The 22,858-nt window shown below is 37.3% G+C and overlaps 3 protein-coding genes across 5 annotated transcripts; 2 read left to right on the top strand and 1 right to left on the bottom strand.

The window, feature by feature from the left end:
- The first annotated feature begins 350 nt into the window (after positions 1-350).
- irgq2 (immunity-related GTPase family, q2) lies at positions 351-1,490 on the top strand. The gene has a single exon (XM_067600178.1). It carries the CDS (start codon positions 351-353, stop codon positions 1,488-1,490), a length of 1,140 nt encoding a protein of 379 aa, XP_067456279.1.
- A 46-nt stretch (positions 1,491-1,536) lies between these two features.
- si:dkey-24p1.1 (uncharacterized protein LOC556718 homolog) lies at positions 1,537-13,323 on the top strand. 3 transcript variants are annotated; one of them, XM_067600820.1, is made up of 17 exons: positions 1,538-2,008; positions 3,060-3,134; positions 3,250-3,651; positions 4,122-4,400; positions 5,113-5,370; positions 5,513-5,776; positions 5,865-6,158; positions 6,416-6,697; positions 7,722-7,985; positions 8,872-9,141; positions 9,406-9,484; positions 9,589-9,661; positions 9,760-9,899; positions 10,117-10,171; positions 11,343-11,431; positions 11,546-11,606; positions 12,303-13,323. In XM_067600820.1, the coding sequence occupies exons 2-17, from the start codon at positions 3,086-3,088 to the stop codon at positions 12,534-12,536; spliced, it is 3,093 nt and encodes a 1,030-aa protein (XP_067456921.1). In that variant the 5' UTR covers positions 1,538-2,008; positions 3,060-3,085; the 3' UTR covers positions 12,537-13,323. The 3 variants fall into 3 exon arrangements, with proteins under 3 accessions (XP_067456923.1, XP_067456921.1, XP_067456922.1); XM_067600821.1 differs by lacking the exon at positions 3,060-3,134 and having other exon boundaries at positions 1,539-2,008; XM_067600822.1 differs by lacking the exons at positions 5,113-5,370; positions 5,513-5,776 and having other exon boundaries at positions 1,537-2,008.
- Positions 9,759-21,992, bottom strand: LOC137191031 (myelin-associated glycoprotein-like). Its single transcript, XM_067600824.1, has 12 exons — positions 21,914-21,992; positions 21,756-21,798; positions 20,178-20,246; positions 19,179-19,547; positions 18,785-19,081; positions 18,045-18,302; positions 17,700-17,960; positions 16,379-16,645; positions 15,974-16,270; positions 15,797-15,887; positions 15,022-15,094; positions 9,759-14,292 (listed from the first exon to the last, which is right to left on the bottom strand). The coding sequence occupies exons 3-12, from the start codon at positions 20,221-20,223 to the stop codon at positions 14,014-14,016; spliced, it is 2,238 nt and encodes a 745-aa protein (XP_067456925.1). The 5' UTR covers positions 20,224-20,246; positions 21,756-21,798; positions 21,914-21,992; the 3' UTR covers positions 9,759-14,013.
- Between the last annotated feature and the right edge of the window lie 866 nt (positions 21,993-22,858).

The raw sequence follows: 22,858 nt of genomic DNA on the forward strand, positions 1-22,858 counted from the left end.
TATATATATATATATATATATATATATATATATATTATTGTATTTTATTTTATTATTTAGATAGGCTACAGTATCTATTTTATTAATGGATGATGACATGATATACACCTGTGCTGGTTCGACATGTTTATTTTAAAACCATAAATACTGATTTGCTCTCTGGGAATGTTCAGGTTTCTTCCGGTTGTATGTTAAATTGTTACCATTGCCAGTTTTATTATGTTTAATTATAAGGGTGATAAATGCTTTGTTTGCACATAACTCTGAGTATTCATAAATATCTTTCTAATCTATTTTAAAAGGACTGTCATCACTTTTTGAATAATTGCAATTTTGATTTTTCTACAGAAATGGCTGATGTTTTCAGAGGCCTAAACCTACTTGAGACCCTAAAAGAGTCTATAGAGAACAATAAATTATCAGATGTTAAGGATGCAGTGGAAGATCTCCTAATCAGCAGGATCAATTTAGCTGTGGTTGGGGACCGTGGGGATGAAAAAGCTACCTTCATTAACTCCCTGCATGGCCTCGGTCCTGGAGACGAAGGGGCAGCTCTGTCGTCATCCCCTGCTGCCCCGGAGGAAGTGGCAGGCTACGCTAACCCTAAACAACCTGATTTCCGCCTGTGGGACCTGCCACCTGTCCCAAACACCTCTCCGTTTGAACCAGAGGGATACATGGATAGAGTTAAATTCCTCCGCTACAATGCCGTCTTTATGACATTCACACAGACACCTCAACCCAATAGCGTGGAGGTGTTCTTGGAGGCTCGGTCCCTGCAGCGACAGACAGTGTACTTTATTCTCTTAGCTTTGGCAAAAGACACAGAAAAGACCCTGGAAGAAAAGAGGAAAGCCAGTCTGGAGGTGCTGACATCACAGGGTGTTAGACAGCCCAAAGTCTACCTGGTGAGACCCCCCACTCTGGAGAAATTTGACTTCCTTGGTCTGTTGGAGGACATGGGTAGAGATCTTCCAGAGATCAGAGCCCACGCCCTTCTCTTGGCTCTACCAACACTCTCCTCCACCCTGGTCACCCAGAAAAAGGAGGCTTTCAAAGCACTAGTATGGGCTGCTGCCTCACTTTCTGGTGGGATGTCTGCTATCCCTGTTCCCCTTGTGGCCTCCATGGTGGACTCGAGTGTAGCGGTGCGGATCCTAACTAAAGCACAAATATCTCTGTGCCTGGATGATGAATCGGTTGAGCGACTGGCCCGACAGCGAGGCATTGAACCCACAAGACTTCAAGGCCTACGGACTTGTGTGCTGTCAGTAGAGGTCACCAAAGGGGAAGTGAAAAAGCGATTGGCGGCGGCAGAAAAGGACTTGGCAACAGTTTCGTCAAAGTTGGTGGAGATGGCGATGCCTAGACATGCCCGTTCTGTCAGCCGCTCCTTTACTGCCATGCTGCAAGCCTTAAATGGTGCCATAGATGAAATGGCTTCTGATGCTGAAAAGATAGTGGCTGCTGCTCTTGACATGGGGAACTAAGTGGGTTTCTCTTTGTGTGATGTTTCCTGTTTGTGTGGTTCACCCCCACTTTTATGATTTGTTATGAAAGAAACGCACTTTTTTTGCACTGCATTTTTACAATAAATCTTTTGATATGTTTTCATTCTTTTTGATGAGCATGACATGGTAAAGCATGCTGTAAACGCTGTATAAGCATAAATTCTGCAAATGGATTTCAATTACTGTATGTGCTTTGTGCCTGTTAAAAAGACATCACCCACATACACTGAACAGTGGCTTTCACTTATAACAAAAGCATTAAATAGAGGAAGTGAGAGAGAGTGCGTGCATACTGTAGCAGACAAGATGAAGGGAAGGACTCTAAATCACCCTCATCAGAACAACTATTAAGGATTGTTTTTTCTGGTTGCATGATTGGGCATGCAAATTCTTTAAGATTTTAAGTCAACTGTGAAAACTTCCTTTTTTTTATAAATCTTATTCTTTTTTAGGAGGGTTGGTGTGTGCTACAGACCGCTATAAGTGGGTCCTCTGAGGTAAGAACAAGCTTATTTTTGAATTACTTTTCGGTCTAAAACATTTCCTCTATCATATTGCCTAATTTAAGATGTCATTTCTCAAGGTTTTACAATGTCTGTCTATAGAGAAAGTTGAGTTTCGATTTCTAAAGAAGCCTTTCACTTGAATGAGAAAATGTATTCTATTATTAGCGATTTGAATTCATCTTTCTCCAGGAAAAAGTTGTCTTTTTGTATCCACAAGAACTGTATACAGTGGCATTTGTATGTGATATGTAGTGACTATACAGTGTACTATACAGTGTATGGAACCATTAAAGCACATTTATGTTTGACAATAATACATTATAAGTTTTGGTGGGGTCAATGATCAAATCTGTAGAATAAAGGCATTGCACTGCTTGTACTCTAAATATATTGTGTGTGGTGTATTATGGGTCTACTTACAGGGCTGGTAATGCAGACAATAGTGATTTAAACAAACAGCTGAAGTAAAATAAAAACAATTATGTTCGTCCACGTCATAATTTATATACTAAAGGAAAAAGAAACCTGTAATCTACAGCCTGAAAATCTAATGAATCAAAAAATAAATGTTTGCTTTGGGCTTTGCTGTATCAAGAAACAATAATTACAGCTACACTGGCATTTGCAACAGAATATTTAGCCTCAATATGCAATTATGTTTCTTTGAATTCTTTTTTACTAAAACAAAACGACAAGTTCCGCTAGTTGTGTGACAAAAATTTATTGGTCTGCAATGGTTCAGAATTTCTTTAACTACAAGTACACAACCATCTTGAAATGAGGAGGAAAGCACAGAATACTCAAATCAAAAACTAAAAAAACAAAACTATCAGATAAAGAAAAAAAGAGGAAGAAGAAAAATATTTAGACTGGCTGATTTGCATTTAAATTTTTCATCTAATTGGCTGACGGTCTTCAAACTACCTGGCAACAAGGCTAGTTTACAGTGATAAAACGGCCTCCGTGGTGTTACGCTCTGCAGTTGTGATATGATGTATACATTCATGTACACATAGACTTTTTTGTTCTGTTTTTGTTTTAGATATCAAGCTGTAATCTTGCAAGAAAATGAATGCTCAGACAGTCGGGTGGTTAATATTTCTGGCCCTAATAAAAAGTAGGAATTTTATTATTCAACTCTGATAACAATGTTTGCTTTTTAATATACAAGTTTTGCATTAAACTCATGTATCTTACCTGGCTTTTTTCTACTTGTGTTTTCACCACCACAGAATTGTCCTGTGGCAAAGGAATCCCATTTGAACTACAGAGCAAAGTGGAGGCTAAAGAGGGGTCATGTGTTGAAATAAGATGCAACATCAAAAACAAAGTTTCTGATGTTGATGGTGCATACTGGTTTTGGATGAAAAATGCAACTTGGTCTGACAATGATTATCATGGCACTATTATTTACAGTAATGGTACCTCACAACATCCTGTCAGTCCAGACTTTGCAAAAAGAGTAAGCTATATCGGTTCTCCATCTTCAGAATGGAAGTCTCCATATTCATCAAAGCCACTATGCAGTATTTTGATCTGTGACTTGAAAAAAATCGACAGTGGAAACTATTCTTTGAGATATGTAGGATCTGATAAATGGTTCACCAGAGAAGAGGCGATCCTCACAGTTGACGGCAAGTAAAAAGATCAGAAGACACTGTACATAAATTGTGTCATGCAAACATTTAGAAATTTGTCTGGAGGCAGAAATGATCTGATTGGTTGAGTTAAGATTCAATTGGAGATAAGAAAAAAAAGATATAATATTTGGAGAACAAATTGTAGTGTTATATGAGAATAAACACATAATGTCTAGAAAAAGAGACTAAGAGTATACAGGCATGCTGTATTTAGGCTAAGTGGTGCTTTGAGCTGAATGCTTACACCTTTTAGTTTAGTGTGTTAACATTTACCAATTACCAGTAAACACGAACTACAACTGGGGTTGATGGGAATGTCATAGTTTTAACTAAATATTTTCTAATCTTAAATATTGGACATACATATAAAAATGTATATATAGTTCTGTTAATATTTTGCAACATTGCGTATTCTGTAAAGTAACCATTACATTTCTGCTGACATCTTTATTTCATTTTTTCAGAAAATCCATGCCTGGTTGTTTTTGAGACACCACCTGTAGTAAAGGAAAATGAGAAAATAACACTGAGATGCAATACTTCGAGTGCATGTCCTTCAAATCCAAAAATTGAAGGTTTGCTCTCAGTGCAGCTCTCAGAAGCTCCACAAAACAATGGAGAACATAAAAGCACCACAGTCCACTTTACAGCCAACTGGAAGGATGATGGGAAGGAGGTTTTATGCCAAACACAAGATAACACAGATAAATATATGGTTCGGAATATCAGTCTAATCATAGAATGTAAGTTCATAAATGTGGAGGGTATATTTATGTCATGTCAACTATTACAGTGATCATATTTACTACAACGTTATATACATTTACTATATAAAGGAACAATCCATAATCCAACTGTAAATTAAGGGTCATTCCTGCATCAAAAATCAAAACACAAGTCTGGAGCCCTCTCAAAGTGATTGACAGGTCTTCAGTCAAAGTTCTTCATGTTTGGTGATGCTGTGAAATGTTTAATATCAGTAACATTTAGTAGTAAAGACACGCCTATAATTTGTAATCTTTTGAAAAAGAACACTTGAATGAATGTTGATGCTACAACTTCAAAAGTAGCAAGTAGCATTACTCAGTTATGTGCTTTTACTAGTAATAAAGAAGTAAAGTACTGTAAATGAAGTACATTTTCGGTAGCTGTTACTTTACATTTATATTTAGAAATCAAGCAGCGGAGTTAGGTAGTGGAGCTGCAACATAAAAGGTTATTTAAGTATCTCAAAAACAGTCTGAGTTAGTTTTACAATTGCAGTTTTAATTTGCTAAACTCATTTGTGATAGCACTTTAAGACTGCTCAATACTTGCAAAATTGTTCAGCATATTTATAGACAACCCTTTACAAGGTCTAAAATCAAACATGACTGAATTCTTGTGAATATTTGACCTGCAATCCACCTATGCCGGCTGTATGCAGTCTGATTTCTCTCCAATTCATTGACACAGATGCTCCTAAAGACACAAGCGATGAGAGGAGCTCTATAAATGTCACAGAAGGACAATCTTTACCTCTCACATGCTCAATCAACGGACGTCCTAAGCCCACCTATACCTGGTTTCAAAATAATTCAATTCAGTTGGTTAACAAGTCACACACGATGATGATAACATCAGCTAAGGATTCACAGAGTGGAGAATACCATTGTGAAGCTAAAAACAAGCATGGGGAAACAAAATCAAACCCAGTCCTTATTAACGTTGTATGTGAGTATGTTTTTACTTGAATGATATTAATGCAGTGCGTATGTGATTTTCACTGGTTTTACGTTGTAATAATACTGCTGTAGTGCTTTATTCTTTATGGATTGTATTTTTTGAATCAACTTAAGGAAATCTTCTGTTTCAGACGCCCCTGATGTTAAGATAGAGATGACTTCACCAAAGTCTACAATCAGACAAGGAGATAAAATTATTTTAACATGTAACGTGAAGAGAAGCAAACCACCACCAAACAGTTACGCTTGGTTTAAAGATGACAGACAAATTGACATATTGGGAAAAACGTATAATGTTCAGAGGATCGAACCTGAGAATAGTGGCACCTACACATGTGTGGCGAATAACACTGTGGGTACTGGAAAATCACAGCCATTTCAAATTAAGGTTGAATGTAAGTTTCACAGCCCCTTGCAGTGTATGTCTGTCAAAAAGAGTGCACCACCATTGAAAGCATACTGAAAGTTATTCTTTTCTTCCAGACGGGCCACGGAAGACGAACATTTCAGTCCCCCATCATACAGGAGTGAAAGTTGGTCACTCCCTCACATTCACCTGTGACACTGATGCCAATCCTGTCCCGCACAAGTACTCCTGGTACGGTTACAACAAAAATAAACAGATTTACGCCTCACAGTGGACATCCCAGACAACTACTGACAACAGCCTCCATTTGGAGAGTGTACAAAGGGCAGATGAATTATGTTACATCTGCAACGCCACCAACAACATCGATACAGGGGAAGATAGTCGGCTGTTATGCATACCAGTACTTTGTAAGTGATTGTTATGCTGACAATGTTCTATAATATTAATGATTCTTTAACACTTCCATCAAGTCGAGTATCAGAAAGATCAGCACTTACACCTGACTGATTCAGTCAACAAACAAGCACTTAATAATTGCCTTTCCTTGGCTATTTAAGTTTTCAAAGCAGTTTGTCTTCATGTTCATGGCTGTAATATCATGCTACATGTTCAAAATGAATTAATCCTCCTGAAAATCAAGCACACAGCTGCTTCCTCTCCACAGATCCTCCTACCAACATCACGCTGTCTATGGATACTGAGGTCAGGGAAGGTCAGCCCATCACCATCAAATGCACTGTTGAAAGTTTCCCACCGTCAATGCTCACCTTGAAAAGGACTTCCACATCGAGTCCTCAGTCTTCAGAATGGGTTATTACTGCTCAGCTGTCAGCTGATTTGTCCCACACATTTAATGTAACTTCAACCCACGCAGGCTCTTACACCTGCCACGCCGAAAACAGCGAAGGAACACAAACAAGCACAGAAAGGAAGTTGGTGGTGAAATGTGAGTGATTCAGCGGTGTATTATCTTTTAATTGTCTGAACATGAAAGAAATCACATGTACACAAAACTTTCCATTACGTTTTTCTGTAGTTTATTTCAAATGGCAAAAGCAGACTTTTACCATCTATTCTTCTTGAAATTAAGTCATTTTGATTACATGTCCAGTCTCTTAGTTCATGAGTGGTTCTCATTGAATCATAAAAATCATAAAATTATTCGTAGAATGTATCTACATGTATTACCTGTACTTGAGTATTTTCATTTTCAGCTATTCCGCTACATTTATTTGACATACTGTATTGTGACTTTGAGACAGTGATGGAAGAAGTATTCAGATCCTTTACTTAAGTAAAACTACCAAAACAGCAATGTAAAAATATTCCATTACAAGTAAAAGTCCTACATGAATAATCCTATTTAAGTTAAAGTACATAAGTATTAGCAGCAAAATGTACTTAAAGTATTAACGTAAAGCAGTGATTTGGTCCCTCTGACTGATATATTATTATATATGACATGATCAGATTATTTATACTGAAGCATCAGTGTGTAGGCAGCATGTTACTGTTGTTGCTGCTGGAGGTGGAGCTATTTTGATCGTGTACTTTATATACAGTTAGCTAGTTTAGTCTAGTTTGTTGAGACAATATCACCTTGCAATATACTGCAATCTAGTCTGGCCTCAAAAATAACCACAAGATTTGAATCCCCTTGTCTCTCATTTGCTGGGTTATTTTGTGTTAGAATGCATTATATTTTACAGGTATTCAAGTTGTTATGTCTACCTGTCTTTGTTTATAGTTTACTCCCTTTATGTACAAAGACTTACCTTGCATGGGCCCCTCTGACTAAACAGAAATATATCTTATATGTGTATAATCACATCAGGTTAATTAAGGTGCAGATGACAATCAGTTATTAAATGTTTGGGATCATAATATTGATTATTACAAAAGTCATCATGACTGACAGAAAATGTTTATATCTGACTCTTTTCTTTTTACTATATTTTGTGTAAATGCAGATGCTCCCCAAGATGTGGCCATAAGAGCTCAACCTAATCTTGTTGTGAATGAAAATAAGTCGTTGACGCTGGTCTGCAACGCCCAGTCCTACCCACCAGTGACCTCTACCACCTGGATGATTGATGGGAAGGAAGCCATCGTGAATACAGCTAAATCTTTCACTCTAAAGTCTGTCACTCCCTCTGACAGCGGACTGTACAGCTGCAAAGCCAGTAATGAAATTGGATCTAGACAATCAAAGCCAGTTGAGGTTCAAGTCAAGTGTGAGTAGACTGATGCACTCATTAAAGTGTATAATAATAATAATTGAATATACTGTAAATATTTGTGAGGCCAAAATGTTACTGTACAGGAGTCTCTAGATTTATTTTTGTATTTACCTCCAAAACAGATAAGAAAAAGTTTACATACAAACATTTTAATTTACATACACTGTATACACTCTAATGAAAAAAGTCTCATCAGAACAGTTAAACTTTAACATTTTGTCATTAAAGATTTAGCATACTTTTGCTGCCTTTAAGAGACATCACAACTTGCATTTGCAATCACGGTGCACAATCAGCAAGATAGCTATTACCACTGGGAAAGTGTCAATGATACTTATTTTGTTGGGCTCTGATGTTGGAGGTGAAGCGTGGAAGTTTTGCGCCTTCAAACATGAATTAAATAATTCTGCCATTGCACAAAAAAGCAGCTGTGTGCTCTTTGTTTTCAAAAATAAAAATACAAGCCACCATAAAGACAACTTGATACAGGTTCTTATTTTTTAAATTTCAGACAAAAAAAAACAAGATTTACAAGCAGTGATTGAAGCCACTGAATGCATTTTTTTTTAAAGGTGTTTATAGCATCTTTTAAATAAGTCTGATGGTGCAGTTCTTGTAGAAAGACGAGACATCCTGGTGATGATTGGTGAGATCTATTTCAGTCCACCCATCTGTGTCACTGGGTCTAACCAATGGGGTGTAAGAGGCTGAGTGCATTGCTGCCTGCCACTGGGGGGCGCCAAAGTCATATTTTCAAATTCTACACATAGTGGCTTTAATGGCAGGGACTTTAATATTGTATTTTGTGAGTTCATCTATGCACAGTGAGATATTAAGTGAATAATTTTGAATTAAATCTGTTTCTCCCAAATTTCCTTAGATGCTCCAAAACACACAAACATCACAAAAGTAGTAGAGCAGCAGCTGACTAACGGTACGCGTGTTGTGATGTTGACCTGCAGCAGTCACTGTTATCCCCCAGTCAAACAATATGAATGGTACATGAAGATGGATGGTAACTCTAAAGACAAAAGAGTGTCATCCAGACAGAGCTACAGAGTGTTCTCAAACCAACCGGGAGTCTACTACTGCATCGCAGAAAATGAAATAGGTCGAAAAATGTCTGATCCATATGAGCTGTTTCTTGACGGTGAGTGAATTTCAAGGCCATGTATAATTTTAGGCATGAAGGAAAACACTGCATGATGAAGAATGGAAATGAGTTATAACTATATGTGTACTGTTTATAACCCTTTTGCTTTCCTAAGGGAGAAAGGATGAGGATTTACTGATGGCCAGTCTTCATCAGATTTCCAAAACATTTTTTTCTTCAAATAAAATCATGGCAGTTTGAAACTATACTACTTCTACATCTCTGAATCTACAGTATACTAATGCTCTCTCTCTTCCACAGGTGTCTTGAAAAAGGTTTTGATCTTCAGTTTTGGTTGTCTGCTCATTATTATTATTATTATTATTGCCTTTATCTACAGGTAAAGTATGAATAAGTCAGGTTTTTGATTTAAAAAAAAAAAAAAACCCTCACAGAAATGTAATTCGTATGTATAACCAGAGTTGTGTATCGTTATGATTTCAGATGCAGGAGGAACAAATCAATTCAACAAGGAACCTCGAACAGACTGCCCTGGTGGACCTGTTTCAGTTTTTTGGTGATGACTCATTTGTGCAACGTTTCTTCCTTTACTTTATTGAACAGATCAAGACAAAAATTATCTATCTTTAAGCGTGTATGTGTAAACCCATTCAGGCCTGCTGGAACAGCAACAGGAGGAGGAATCTGACGAGCGAGCCTGGCTTGGCTGAACCTTCCAGGAGTAGAGATGACCTCTTGCCATACCAGCCACGCCGTCCAAAGACCCAACCACCCCAGCCTCGTCCAGACACAACGTAAGACAGCAGCCCCACACACACATACACACACACTGTCCCCACCCAGGACAAGGGACACTCTGTAGGAAAGAGGGCCAGATGGGCTGCTGCCCTTGGTGTAGTCAAAGCATCTATTGAAGATCCTGGCTCAATGAGAGTCTGCCCATTCGTTTATTATAGTCAGTCACTGATTATGCATGTTTTTATTCTTATTGTTGTTGTTGTTATTCTGCAGTGCTGCATCCAACATCAACAGTGTTTACTGCGCTGTAAATCTGCCCAGAAAACAGGTGAGTCAAGCAATTCAAAGTAAGTTTAACAACACCCACATTAAGAAAACAGTAAGTGAAAAAAAATCCCGTTTTAGGAAGTAAAAATTATATTGTCTATTATTAAAAGGTGCAATCTTTTTCAAAAGAAAATAACTCTGATGATGTCTTCAGGCGCATTGCAGCTGGCTACTTCAAATTTGTTACAGAAAGCCTGTGTTGGAAACATGAGTATGAAAGACATGGGCATTTACCAGCTAGGGAGGGTCTATTGAAAGATGCTATTGCTATCTATACAAATAAAGTTATTATTATTGAGTTATATTATGGAAACTGTAGGAACCAGTGTTTATGGAGATTAACTAAGTCTAGGGACTAAAAGTCAGGATATCAGAGCCTCTGCTGCACCGCTTCTGACCATTCTTTTTTCATGAAGTCCTCCAATGTTGTTTACCTTTGACATGACAGAGGTTCTTTCCTAAAGGCAGACACATAAAACACTGTACAACTGTATAACTAACTATTCAACTAACTTTTCAGTTATGTTTTATTGAGCAAAGGCCCAGTGTATCCCAGGCTTCCTCCAACCTACATATAAATATTTTGGGTTTAAATATACTGCAAAGGCTAAAATTTAGAATCAAGTAACAACTAACATTTAATTTTAACTGACAACTTTTGAACATGATATTGAATATGATATATACAATACCATTCATAAGTTTGGACACACCTTCCCATTCACCTGAATGAGAGAGTGGCGAAACTCTTGAATGCTGTATCTTGTTAATACAAGATAGCCTATTAATTTGTATGCAAGATATAAAAAAAAAAATAAAAAATCTTTTAGGACTCTGACAGACCCACACAATTTCAACTTAAACATCACTTTAAAAATAATAGTAGCATTTGCCAGACCACTGTGCAAACATCTGCATTGGCCACTGCATTACTTTAGACGAGCAGATGTCTCTTTGACTGATCAAGCTGTTGCTTTGCCTGCTGTGCTGTAGCTGTGTCTTCACAGTTTGTCTTGTCAATAGTTGTCTGTCAGAACAATAATCATTGCATATTCAGTATTGTAGAGCCATGAATCACCGGATGCTTGCAGCAGAATCCATTTTAAGGCATGAATGAACTGATTCAGTTGCTTCTGTACATTTACTGGTGCCCTCTGTCTGCATCTGCTCAGGGTCCCTCAGCACAAAAGCCAAACAGAAATGGACATGCGGACGATGATATCCTCAACTATGCTTCTTTGCAGTTTGGAAATAAGCAAATGTGAGAATTTTTGTTGATTTAATTTATTTTGTTTTTTTAAGTTTTGCATGTAATACCAGGACATGAAAGCTATTATAACATGACAAATTGTATGATATTTTTTTCTAATAACAGACAGTCAAAAATGGAACAGGACACATATGCTATGGTATCCAAGCCAAAGCCACCCCAAAAGGTCAGCCATCCATGAAGCACATTTATTTAATGTTTATAATGTTTATGAGTTTATAACATTATAGCATTAATTTTGGCTAATGTTTTACATTCCGGCCCGTGACATACAGCATAACTATTCCCAACTTACAGTATAATTTCCTTGCCGTTTGGGAGGAATTTAAAGAGAACTTATAGTGTAAGTATTTTTAACCACCAAGTATTTATTCTGTTATTACAGGGTACAGTATGACCTTTATTGAGCAATAAAGCTGGGAGTTTTGGGGAAGATGGGGTAATGAGTTCTGTAGCACTCAATAAATCTGAGTACAGTAAGCAGAATTTTTATGATGAGGTTTCTACAGTAAATACGGCTGAACTGTAAACAAGGACCAAAATACACTGTAAATTGGGAATAATTATGCTGCACATTGCAGGCCGTAATCTAAAGCAGCACCTCATTTCATTTGATGTCTAATGTTAATATATGATGTTTGTTATAGTCAATGATTACAATAAAGCTACTTTTTTGAAAACTAGAAAAGAAGTAGGATGATGTTTTCTGTTTAGAAAGACAATGAGTTAATCAAGGAAAACACCTCCAAGTCCTAATACCAATAAAATGGGCCTTTATATTCATTTTGCTGTTCATTAAATCCAGATACTGTCAGAAATTATAGCACCAACAATCTTGTGACACTCTCTGCTATCGTCCTAGAATGAACAAGAAACGATGGAGCCATATGAGAACATACAGCAAATGCAGCGTACGGCACATGCAGCCAAAGCTCCAGATCCACTAAACTATGACTCAGACACCAGTGAGGATGAAGTAGAGCTCAACTATTCACAGGTGACCTTTACCCCAAAGCTGGGACATCAGAGAGACAGCACAGACTCCAGCACCTCTGACGAGGAATATGAGACTCAGTACTCCGAGGTCAAACTCTGAGTACAGATACAGAATAAATCCATTACATATACTTATACTTATACTTACATGTACATATACTTATCTTAAAGGTATAGCCAGTTGTGCCAGAGCTATCCTGAATCATGGTCATAATCAAATCATCAGGGTTTGTTTATTAATTTAGGGTTTATTAGTCTACTATATTGTTCTTTTTTACTCCTAAAATATCATTTTTATGCTTCCATCACTTTTGTCATTTTTTTGCTTTCTTTTTTATATTTGAAATTTTTATTGTCACCTTTAAGAAAAACAGAAACAAAATCATTCTTTGTGGCAATACACACAAGTGACCTTTTATGAAAACATAAATATTAAGATTTGAAAGAAAAGTAAGAAAAGAAAAGAAACAATATACCAATCAATATATCATACATCATGTCTGAAACAACCTGAGACATATTAGCTCTGTTTATTACATTGTAAATTAATGTGCGTCGGACTTTTGGGATGTGTGTGTTTTACCTCTCTGCTTTCATCGACATGAGGTGTATTAGTGTGCAGTAGCAAGTGACAGAGGGGACAAAAGGGTTATGAATCCAAATCCTCATCTAAAATATAGATATGAGTTGATTAACATATTTTTGGCAAAACTCCTAAAGTGTAAATATTTTAAACAAGCTGTGTGTGGACAAATGTACATTAACATTTATTGACTTTACTTTGTGTTTGGGAACGTGCTCCAGAATGACATGGCTGTAACGTTGTAAAGCTGCAATCATTTTTTAAGGCTCATTTATGAAATATGAATAAATTGCTTTGACTTCCACTTTTGTGTAAATACCAACTCAAATGCAGGACAAATGGCTTCCTTTTTTATAATCAAGCTCAAATATATAATTATGTCTATTAAAGTTACAATGAATAAACACATATAAAGTTTACCAATAAAGTTTTTTGATATATATGACTGTCTACCTGCTTTTTCACTATGCACGCTTTTCAACAATAAAGTAACAAATAGACTATTAGACAAAAGTTAGCATTTAAGTATTAAACATGTACAGACATAATACATGTGTCGTCATTTATCCACAGTACAATGCTGAAGAATAATGCTTGTGAGTTTAAAATTAGGAGGGAACATTTATTGTTATGGTTGATTGTGAGGAGGTTAAAGTTTCATCCCCAGCATGCAGATTAGTGCTGACATCTGCAATGTAAGGTAATTACTTGTTTTCTGCTTTGCTAGACATTTTTTCAGTAAAGAGACACAAGAAAGATTAACAGAAAAGTTACAATGACAACAGTTGAGAGCTGAAATTGAAGCCACAAATGTGTGACATCACTTATCCTCACTTTAAATAAAGTTGCCTACAACGCAGGCTTTAAGAGGCCGTTCTCAGCCGGGCCGTCACTGACAGATGAACACAAGTGAGATATAGCAAAGTCCAGTAGCTGTGGGAGCCCAGAATATCATTTCACTAAAGTTAAGCCATAAACTCACCACTGACCTGTCCTATGAGACTTTCCCTTGTCCAAAATCAGTGTCTGAAATTGTTCTTTCACCCTTTGCCTCTCCTCCGTTGCTCCCTTTAGAGTGCAGGTGAATCTCAGCGTACTCAGCAGTCTTGGAGGCGAGGCCTCTGATCTCCCCCTCCACAAGCTTACTGTCTGACTTGGCCTGGAGTTTAGTAAAGTCGACATCGGCATAGAGTAGTGGGTCTTCCTTTACTCCTCCTCCTCCCTCTATGATGGCTTTATTGACATAAATTACATCCACTTGTGAAGAGTTGGTCTATGGGAAAACAAGAGCAATTTGCTTCAGGAAAAAGAGAAGAAGAGATAACATTTCTCTCTCTACCCAATTAGACCTGATTAGATAGATTGGCAGTGCATGTTGTGTTGCATTGCTGACATCTGCTCCACTGTTAAAAGACACTCCAACATTCTGGGAAAAAGGCTTGTTTGCTTGTTCAAAGTAGAGCGTGCACAAACCAAATTCCAAATAATGGTTATATCTTACAGTTACAAACTATTTATGTTGTTTGCAAAGATGTAAAATCAGTGCCCCAGCTCACTATGAGAAATGAGTGGAGGCAGTGTAATGCACTGCTTCCATAATTTAGCAAAAACGGTATTTGGAACATGCTAAGCGTTACGTTAATGTTACATACACCTCTCGAGCTTACGGGGGCATTTTCATTTTAACATTTTCAGAGTTCTTGGAGGGCAGATTTTTTTCAGTTTTGACAGAGCGAGCCTTGAAGTTTCCTCTCACTTCTAGTCATTGCTAAGCTAAACTCACCAAGACCTATTTCTGTCCTGGACACACAGAGATGACAATATTCTCATCCAACAGCAGGTTTAATCCCAAAAAGCAAATTTCTTGAGATGTTTAATTGGTCCATCACATTAAATGCTTTTGGTACTGTACTTGTGGGACGTGTGAAGGGTCCTGTTGTTATGCATCTATAAGCTTTCACCTTCATACACATACAGAATGTGTGCAAGGACATAAACTCACCTCATTAGTAACTAAAATGTCTGAAGTGTCCACCAGTTCGTTGTCGGGTGAAAGGCTGCCTTTCCTGTTCCTTCTGTAGGACCAACACAAAATGTCATTGTTATATTTACAGTAACAGAATTAAAGACACATAGAGCTTTGCTTTGAATAATTATCTGTGTCTGATATGGATTCCACAGAAAGTTCAACTACCTCATCAAAATACTTAAATTTACATCTACTACTAACAGAAGAAAAAGAGTTCATTTCAAAAGTTGAAGATGAAGAACACCACACATGCCTAAGTTTCATATTGGACCACGATTGGTTATTAGCTGTGAAATCACAAAATCATTCATGATTCTGATATACTTTTTAAACTGTCCATTTTGAGAGCGACAATAGAAGTGCAATATTAAATTATTGGAGTACTGTTATAAACTCAGATTTAAGGTGAGCACAGGGAAACTTTCCTCTTCAGCAAATGAATGTAAAAACACCCTTCTAGTGTCTCTGTACACACATCATTCTGCACAGTGAAGCTTAAACATCCAACTGCTGCAAAAGTAAAAATAAGCAAAACATATTTGTGAGTGGTGAGAGGCTTTTAAATCCCTTATGTCATGGTCATATTTAGCAATGATCAGTGGTAGCCATGGTTACTAATTGATGTTTGATTTGCCAACCTGGGTTTACCTCCAACCGCAGTGTCAAGGTCTGACTATTTTCCATTTTTCAACCTGTTTTCAAAATGTCCTGTTGTTAACAGTGATGGTTGTTAGTTTATGTCCCTCACCTGCAAAAGAATAGCAGCAGCGGAGCACACAACAGCAGCATCCCCAGCGCTCCCAAAGCAGATCCAATCAACAGAGACACAGTATGGATGCCTGAAAAGCCACAACAATATATTACGATCAGTATTACTAAAAGAGCCAAATTATGATTAAGAAAAGCCAAATATATAAATGCATACCTAGCTGGGTTTCACTGGAGGACACATTGAATGAAAAACTATCAGAGCCCAGTGAGTTGATGCTGACACAGACCAGAGAGGGCATGTCTTCATCCACACGGTACAGGGTGATGACGCTCCTCATGTCCATGCTCCCCAGGGACACTTCTCTGATTGGCAGGTCCGCTGAGTGATTGACAGGCTCCCCGGCCAATTCCCAAACCAGGGAGGGAGACGGGTTTCCTTGGCTGTCACAGGCACATCGGACCTGGGATAAAATCTTGACACATCGGGAGGAAGGCAGGATCTCTGGAGCAACTGAGGAGGAGAGGAGCAGGTATTTGGCTGTTTGTGTATACTTTGCCAAGCTTCTTGGAATAAATAAAGGCTTACAGTTAATTTTAAAAAAAGATAAATGAATCTCACATGTGACATCCATCTTGACAGGCTCAGAGTATTCAGCTCCATGGACATTCAGAGCTTCACAGTAATACTGATCCTCTGAAAGTTTGGTAACATTGAAGGTGAAGTCTTGCTCAGACCCCACCATCTCCTTTTCACTTCCTGCCACTCTGTACCAGGTGAAGTTCGTTGCCACTGGATTGGCGATGCTTATGCAGGTCAGAGTCACAGAGCTGCTGTCTTGCGCTGGACCAGAGGGGTCAGCCAAAACTGAGGTGTTCTTGGGGGGATCTGAAAGAAATAGTATTCATGTATTTCTGTGTCCAAGGTTATTTTGCCTATTTATAGATTTAACAGACATACCGATTCATAAATTTTTATTTGGTGTGTTCAGTTTTTTTTTTAACTTTGTTAAGTCTTTTTTTTTTTTTTTTTTTTTTTTTTTAGGCTGGAATGAAAAAAAATTGAGCACCCATTTAGGGCAGTCTCTCAACAGCACAAAAGCAGATTTACAATAAACTAAAAACAACCAGATGTGACAAAAATTTGAAATATCTTTGAAGAGAACATGAGGTTAACATGAAGTTTTCTCAACTGCTTTTTCCAATGTCATGACTGAGCTTTGAGCTCCTTAAAGTGCATGGAAAAAAACGGAAATTGTTCAGTGACAACTAGGCAAACTGTGATATGATTGAAAGCTCAGAAACAGCTACAAAATAGACTGTTTCCAGGTAAAGAATAATTTGATTCACCACATACTTGATTTGCCCTCGTACTGAGAAAGAAAATACAAATAAATATTTTGTGCCTTTCAACAGTTGTGTGAAATTTCAGTAAAATTAAGTCATTGCCTGACTGACAATTTGTATAAATAAATAAATTGTATAATGTTAGACACTATAAAGGTTTACCACTAATAATACTTTTAAAGTCTAAATTCAATTAATTTTCAAATATAAGTTGTCTTTTCAGTAAACTGAGACAACCCAATCATTTTCTGTGGTTGGAAATGATGTCTTAATAGGGACACACACCAAACAAAACATCTACACATAAATTAACACACTGGAACACATGTGGACATACAACAGAGCTCAGTCGTGATGGACCACTGATATAGAAAAAATTTTGAGGTTGTCACGCAACATGACAATGGGTTACTGTCCACGTTCCAGACACTCTAGTGTTGCCCTGTGACTGAGTCTTGGCCCCAGATCATGTTTGGGTGCCCACAGCTGGACAAAATATACAGTAGAGCCATATTCAGTGTATGACCACACTGGAAACATACAGTTTTGTTGTCATGGGTGCTAATCAATGTCATTTTTGTATTAAAGTAACTTACATTGAATGTCAAGCTGGATCGTTGCTGAGGTTTCTTCTCCCAGGTCATTTTTTGCTTCACAGTGGTAGTCACCATTGTGGCTCAGGTCGACACCGTCTATAACCAGGAACGGTCCAGGCTCCTTATCCTCCTCCTCATCTTTATACCAGGTGTAGTTGGTCACAGGTGGGTTGGCACGGCTGCTGCAGAACAGAGTAATAGAGCTGCCCTCCACTATTGGACCAGGAGGGTTGACGATTACTGATGTTTCCTTCGGAGAAACTAGAAAAACAAACACAAGTGTGGGTTCAGTCCATGTTGCTGGCCATTATATGTCATTTGTCTTTCTGTATCTCTCTGACTTACATTGTACATCTATTAGAGTGATGGATGAGTTCTGGGCTCCATATCTGTTACTGGCTGTGCAGTAAAATTGACTGTCGACTTCTGAGACTGTAGATGAAAGCCACTTCTTAAAACCCACAGCTGTCACCTGATCGCCATCCACTTTATACCAGGTGAAGCTGTCTACAGCTGGGTTTGCATCAGTGTTGCAGGTCAGAGTCACCAAGCTACCCTCTTTCACAGGACCAGAGTAATTGACTGATGTGTTATATGGAGCATCTGGAAGAGAATTTTGGTCAGGTAAGGTGTTTCTCACTTTAAGTCATCAAGTCTGCATTTGTAAATGTTTAACAAACTGCATATGAGGGTTTTGGTTGAGATACTCTGCAGTAGTAGACAAACTGTCTATTTGAGGGGTCTTTCTGTTTCTGTTTAAATAAAGAGCTATACAAAAAAGACAAAGCAAGTTATGCTTTGTGAAGTGAAGTGAAGGATAAACACCACACAAATGGATTTTTCACAACCGAGAGCAGCAAACTAAGAGTTGCTTTTTATGGGTGCCTTACTACCATGCTTTAAAGAACTAATAAATGATTAACATTAATAAAACTGGCAACTTTGAAATCCTTTGTAACATATGCCTAATTAGAAAGTCGTAATAACATGTCAGATTACATAAAATGAAATGACATGATGTAATCTGAAACAAAACACAACAGCACGACATGAACAAGACATGAAAATGCCAGAAACATACTCACAAAAAACATGGAGGGTCAAACTTCTTTCATACAAAAGGTCACCGTTGCCATCCTGTCGGTTGTAGAGCGTAGCGCAGGAGATCTTCTGTCCATTGTGGAGGTAAGAGGCAGTGAAGTTCATAACAGAGGCCATAGAATTAATTTCCATATATTCCTCTGTGTCACCTATACTGGGTGTCCATGTCAGAGCTGGAGGCAGAGTGGGACAGGGAGCTGCAGCTGAGCAGTTCAACCTCACCAGAGTCCCTTCTTCTACTTCCAGTTTGGATGGAGTTATGGTAGGTCTGGGCAGTGAATCTGAGGAGTAAAACAGTGAGAAAATGGTAAGAGTAAGTCAAAAATGCCAAACAAATGTGGCTTTACATGTGCAACAGTAAAAGGACATAACAGTCACCTTGAATATTAATAAGGACACTCGTGTGAAAGTTGAACTTCAGTGTGTTGTCACACTGTAGTCTGAAGTAATAGTTGTCATAATGGTTCGATGGCATGTTGTTGAAGATGGTAGTGCAGTCCTTATTGCGCAGGATCCCTGTTAGGTTTCCTTGCAGGATGTTTAAGCTGGCACTTGTTCCAGTGAGGCTGGAATCAAACACCTGCGTTTTGCTCCAGCTGCCTCTCTTCCATATGGCTTTACATGAATCATCCAGGTATGTATCATATTGTGAGGGCAACTTGAAACTGCAGGGGATGATTACACAGGATCCACTCAGTCCCAGTACAGTCTGAGGCATGAAGGCTGCCCAGTTTTGACATAAGCTACCTGAGGTGGAAGATTAATAATTACACAAAAATCAAGTATTCCTTTAAGTAGTAAATATCACAAATGACTGTTTTAAAAGACGGATTCACAATTTTTCAAGTCTGTCCAAAAACAATATTCAGGTGCCCGAATCAACACTGAAACATGTTTTTCTTGCTGTAATCATTCCTCCTCTTCCTACAATGTAAGTGTTGGGGAACAAAATCCATAACCTTCCTCTCTTGCAAAAGTGTATTTAAAAGTTTATTCGAAGCTAATATGAATAAAAATTAGTCAAATCAAGTCAGTATCTTTCAAAGTTACTGTCTTTTTAGTGGCAAATTACTTCTTTTTGTTATGATCCTTCCATTGCAGCTGAACAGGAAAAAACTGTCCATCGAGACACAAATACACATTTTTTTTTACCAGAAAGACTGTAACTGCCACTTTATTTGGCTAACTCAGACGGCTGGAGCACTTTATTATCTTATACATTTTTGCTCAAAACAAGGACTGTGAAAAATTGTGAAAAAATCCTTTAAAATTCAGCAAAAACACATAGAAAACAATAAAATTAAAGAAAAAACCAAACCATCCAAAAACCACACCAAAAAGTAAATATTAAGACCAAAAAAATGCAGAATAGCCTACCTTGAAGAAGACAGCACATGAGGAATACCGTAACAGCACCTGTCATGCTTTTCTGTTGGGTTGATAATCCTACAGAGAGGCGCAATATATAGGTCACCAGCCAGGATAATAAAGTAATTCCCAGTGTTGTTGAAAGTAAAATAAAGGAGGGATGCACTGTTCCAGCTTTTTCAGTCCTGGTACTGATACCTGGGCTTTGGATATCAGCCAACACTGAGTAATAATCTGATACCAGTGTTTAATTAATAAACTCTATGCCTCACTGTGTGGAAGAGACTGGGATCATTCTTTTATGTGTAAGGCAACATCAGGCTTGACTTAAACATTTCTTTCCTGACTTTGTAAAACAAAATGTAACAAATAGATACATAGATATAAATTTACTGAATTGTTTTTTTATTAAAATAATGGTATTTAAATACCAGATCAGCCCATTGTCACTGATACCTGATCTAGCTATCCAGCTATACGAGTCAGTATCAGACCAATATCTTGATATCAGTATTGGTAGTATCGGTCCATCTCTAAAATAAAGCCATAAAATTGTATTTACAGCAAAATTATTTTGTCAAAATGTCAAGAGTTACAGTATACACTGTACAAAATTGTCATTTTAACATTATTGCATTAAAAACTCTAAGTTCCCCAATTTAGCATTTAAGTTTACAAACATTTAATAAATTATTTATAACGCACTACAGTGTAGTTAAACACAGATATAAGGAGATTTTAAGTGTTTATTAAAGTATAGTATTTGTCAGCAATAACATATAACTTTTGACATATTTTTATTACTATTACATCTCTCTTTTACTGTATTATCATTCATTATCTGTTCATACACCAGCCTCCATGAACAGTACGGGTCATACAGTAGTTGTTGACAAATAAATCAATAAACACTTACTGTATATCTACAAACAACTACATTAATGTTTTATAAACCATTTATTAAATGCTTGTATGCTGCTTATGAACACTAAACATGGGGACTTAAAGTACTGTTACAACATTAACTTATAGTGTAGTATGATAATATTGTGACTGTTCTTACTACTAAAAGGGGGGAATAATGTGCACAGATAAAAACTCATCATTGTATTATGTTATTACTACACCTATAAAACTGCTGTTACATTGAAAATATTCTATGATAATGAAGCCATAGTATTTCCATCTTTCACACCAACTCATTTTCACTACAACCAAATTTTTTGCATTTGTTTTGCAAAACAGTATTCTGGAAAGTAACAGAGGCTACAACTGTCAGAACAATGACACAGATTAAATTAAAAGCACGAATACGCACAAGAGGTGAAAATGAGTAAAAGTATGCATCCTGGAAAGTTATGAATACTTAACTATGTGAACAATATTTTTAACATTGTTTTCAAGGAGAGTGCATAATCGGATGTGTTTGCATTGGACCTTAATAAGTTTGTGACAAAGTATTTATTTCTACATATAGTTATGTAAAAAGTTAAGTAAAAAGATCTAATGAATTAATGAACAGGATGAGTCAATTATATGATAACATTTTACAGCCACCATTTGAGTTTTCTGAAAATATAGCCTTACCTTAAAGTCAACAGTGATGTTCAGCATAGAGTGTCTTTATTTTCTGGAAAAAGAGCAAATTTTATATTTAAAAACAAACACCTCTACAGTAATACGATATATACTGATAACTAATTAAATGTTTTTGAAATTGATGAAGGAGCAAATAAAGGTTTTACCAGCATTGAGGGGTCAGTGGTAATAATCCAACAACTGAGTCATTTCAGACTGGTGGTGTGTCGTGATGGCACACTAAGCTGTTGTAAGATTGGTCTGGGGGGGTGGCACTCTGCACAACAACAGGGTGTTGATTCTCACTTCATACTGATGCAAGTCTCTTCAGTTATTTTCTGATGGAATCACACTATATGAATTATAAATACAATAAATAATACTTAAACCCAAGCAGAATTTGATAATAAAATACAAATGTGTGTTATTCATATTTTTTGGAGGGAATATAAGATATGAACATATGATGACCCCTGTTTGCTGTGCAGTTTACCTGGTTGTCTGCTTTGTTTTGCAGGTGATCATTAGCATATCCACCCTGGCTGCTGCTCCAGCTCTCCCCTCTTCCCCACAGATGCATTTTTGATTTATTTATGTTGCTTTATTCCTTATTTTTGCTTTTATGTACCGTACAACAACCCCGACACACACTGTCCACTCATACGCACTATACTACTGATTATACTGATACCCACACCTCATATAGGAAATAGTTAGTTAGTTAGTTAGTTTAATTTGACTAAATAAATGATCTCCTGTTAAACACTGACATGGCGTGTTTCCCTTTCGTCATGGCCACTTGAGCCAGGTAATAACAAATAAGTTGAACAAAGGACTTACAGTAGTACTGTGCATTCATTTAGTGTTTGTTTCAAGCACTAAGCTAAATTATTTGCATATTTGACTAAACTAGACAACAGGGCTTTCAAGGGACTCTCCATAACCTGTTGTTCCCCTTCTCCTTTTCACAAAGTTAGGTTATAAAAAAAAGGCAATAAATGAAAAGTGCAGAGCAAGAATTACCTTTGAAGTTCTTCCCTACATGTTACACCCTGTGCTATCTCTGTGTTATGGGTATATGAATACCTAGAGGTCTCTGTGGAGTGGCAGTG

The sequence above is a fragment of the Thunnus thynnus genome, chromosome 10 (genome assembly GCF_963924715.1).
Source record: "Thunnus thynnus chromosome 10, fThuThy2.1, whole genome shotgun sequence".
Taxonomy (NCBI): domain Eukaryota; kingdom Metazoa; phylum Chordata; class Actinopteri; order Scombriformes; family Scombridae; genus Thunnus; species Thunnus thynnus.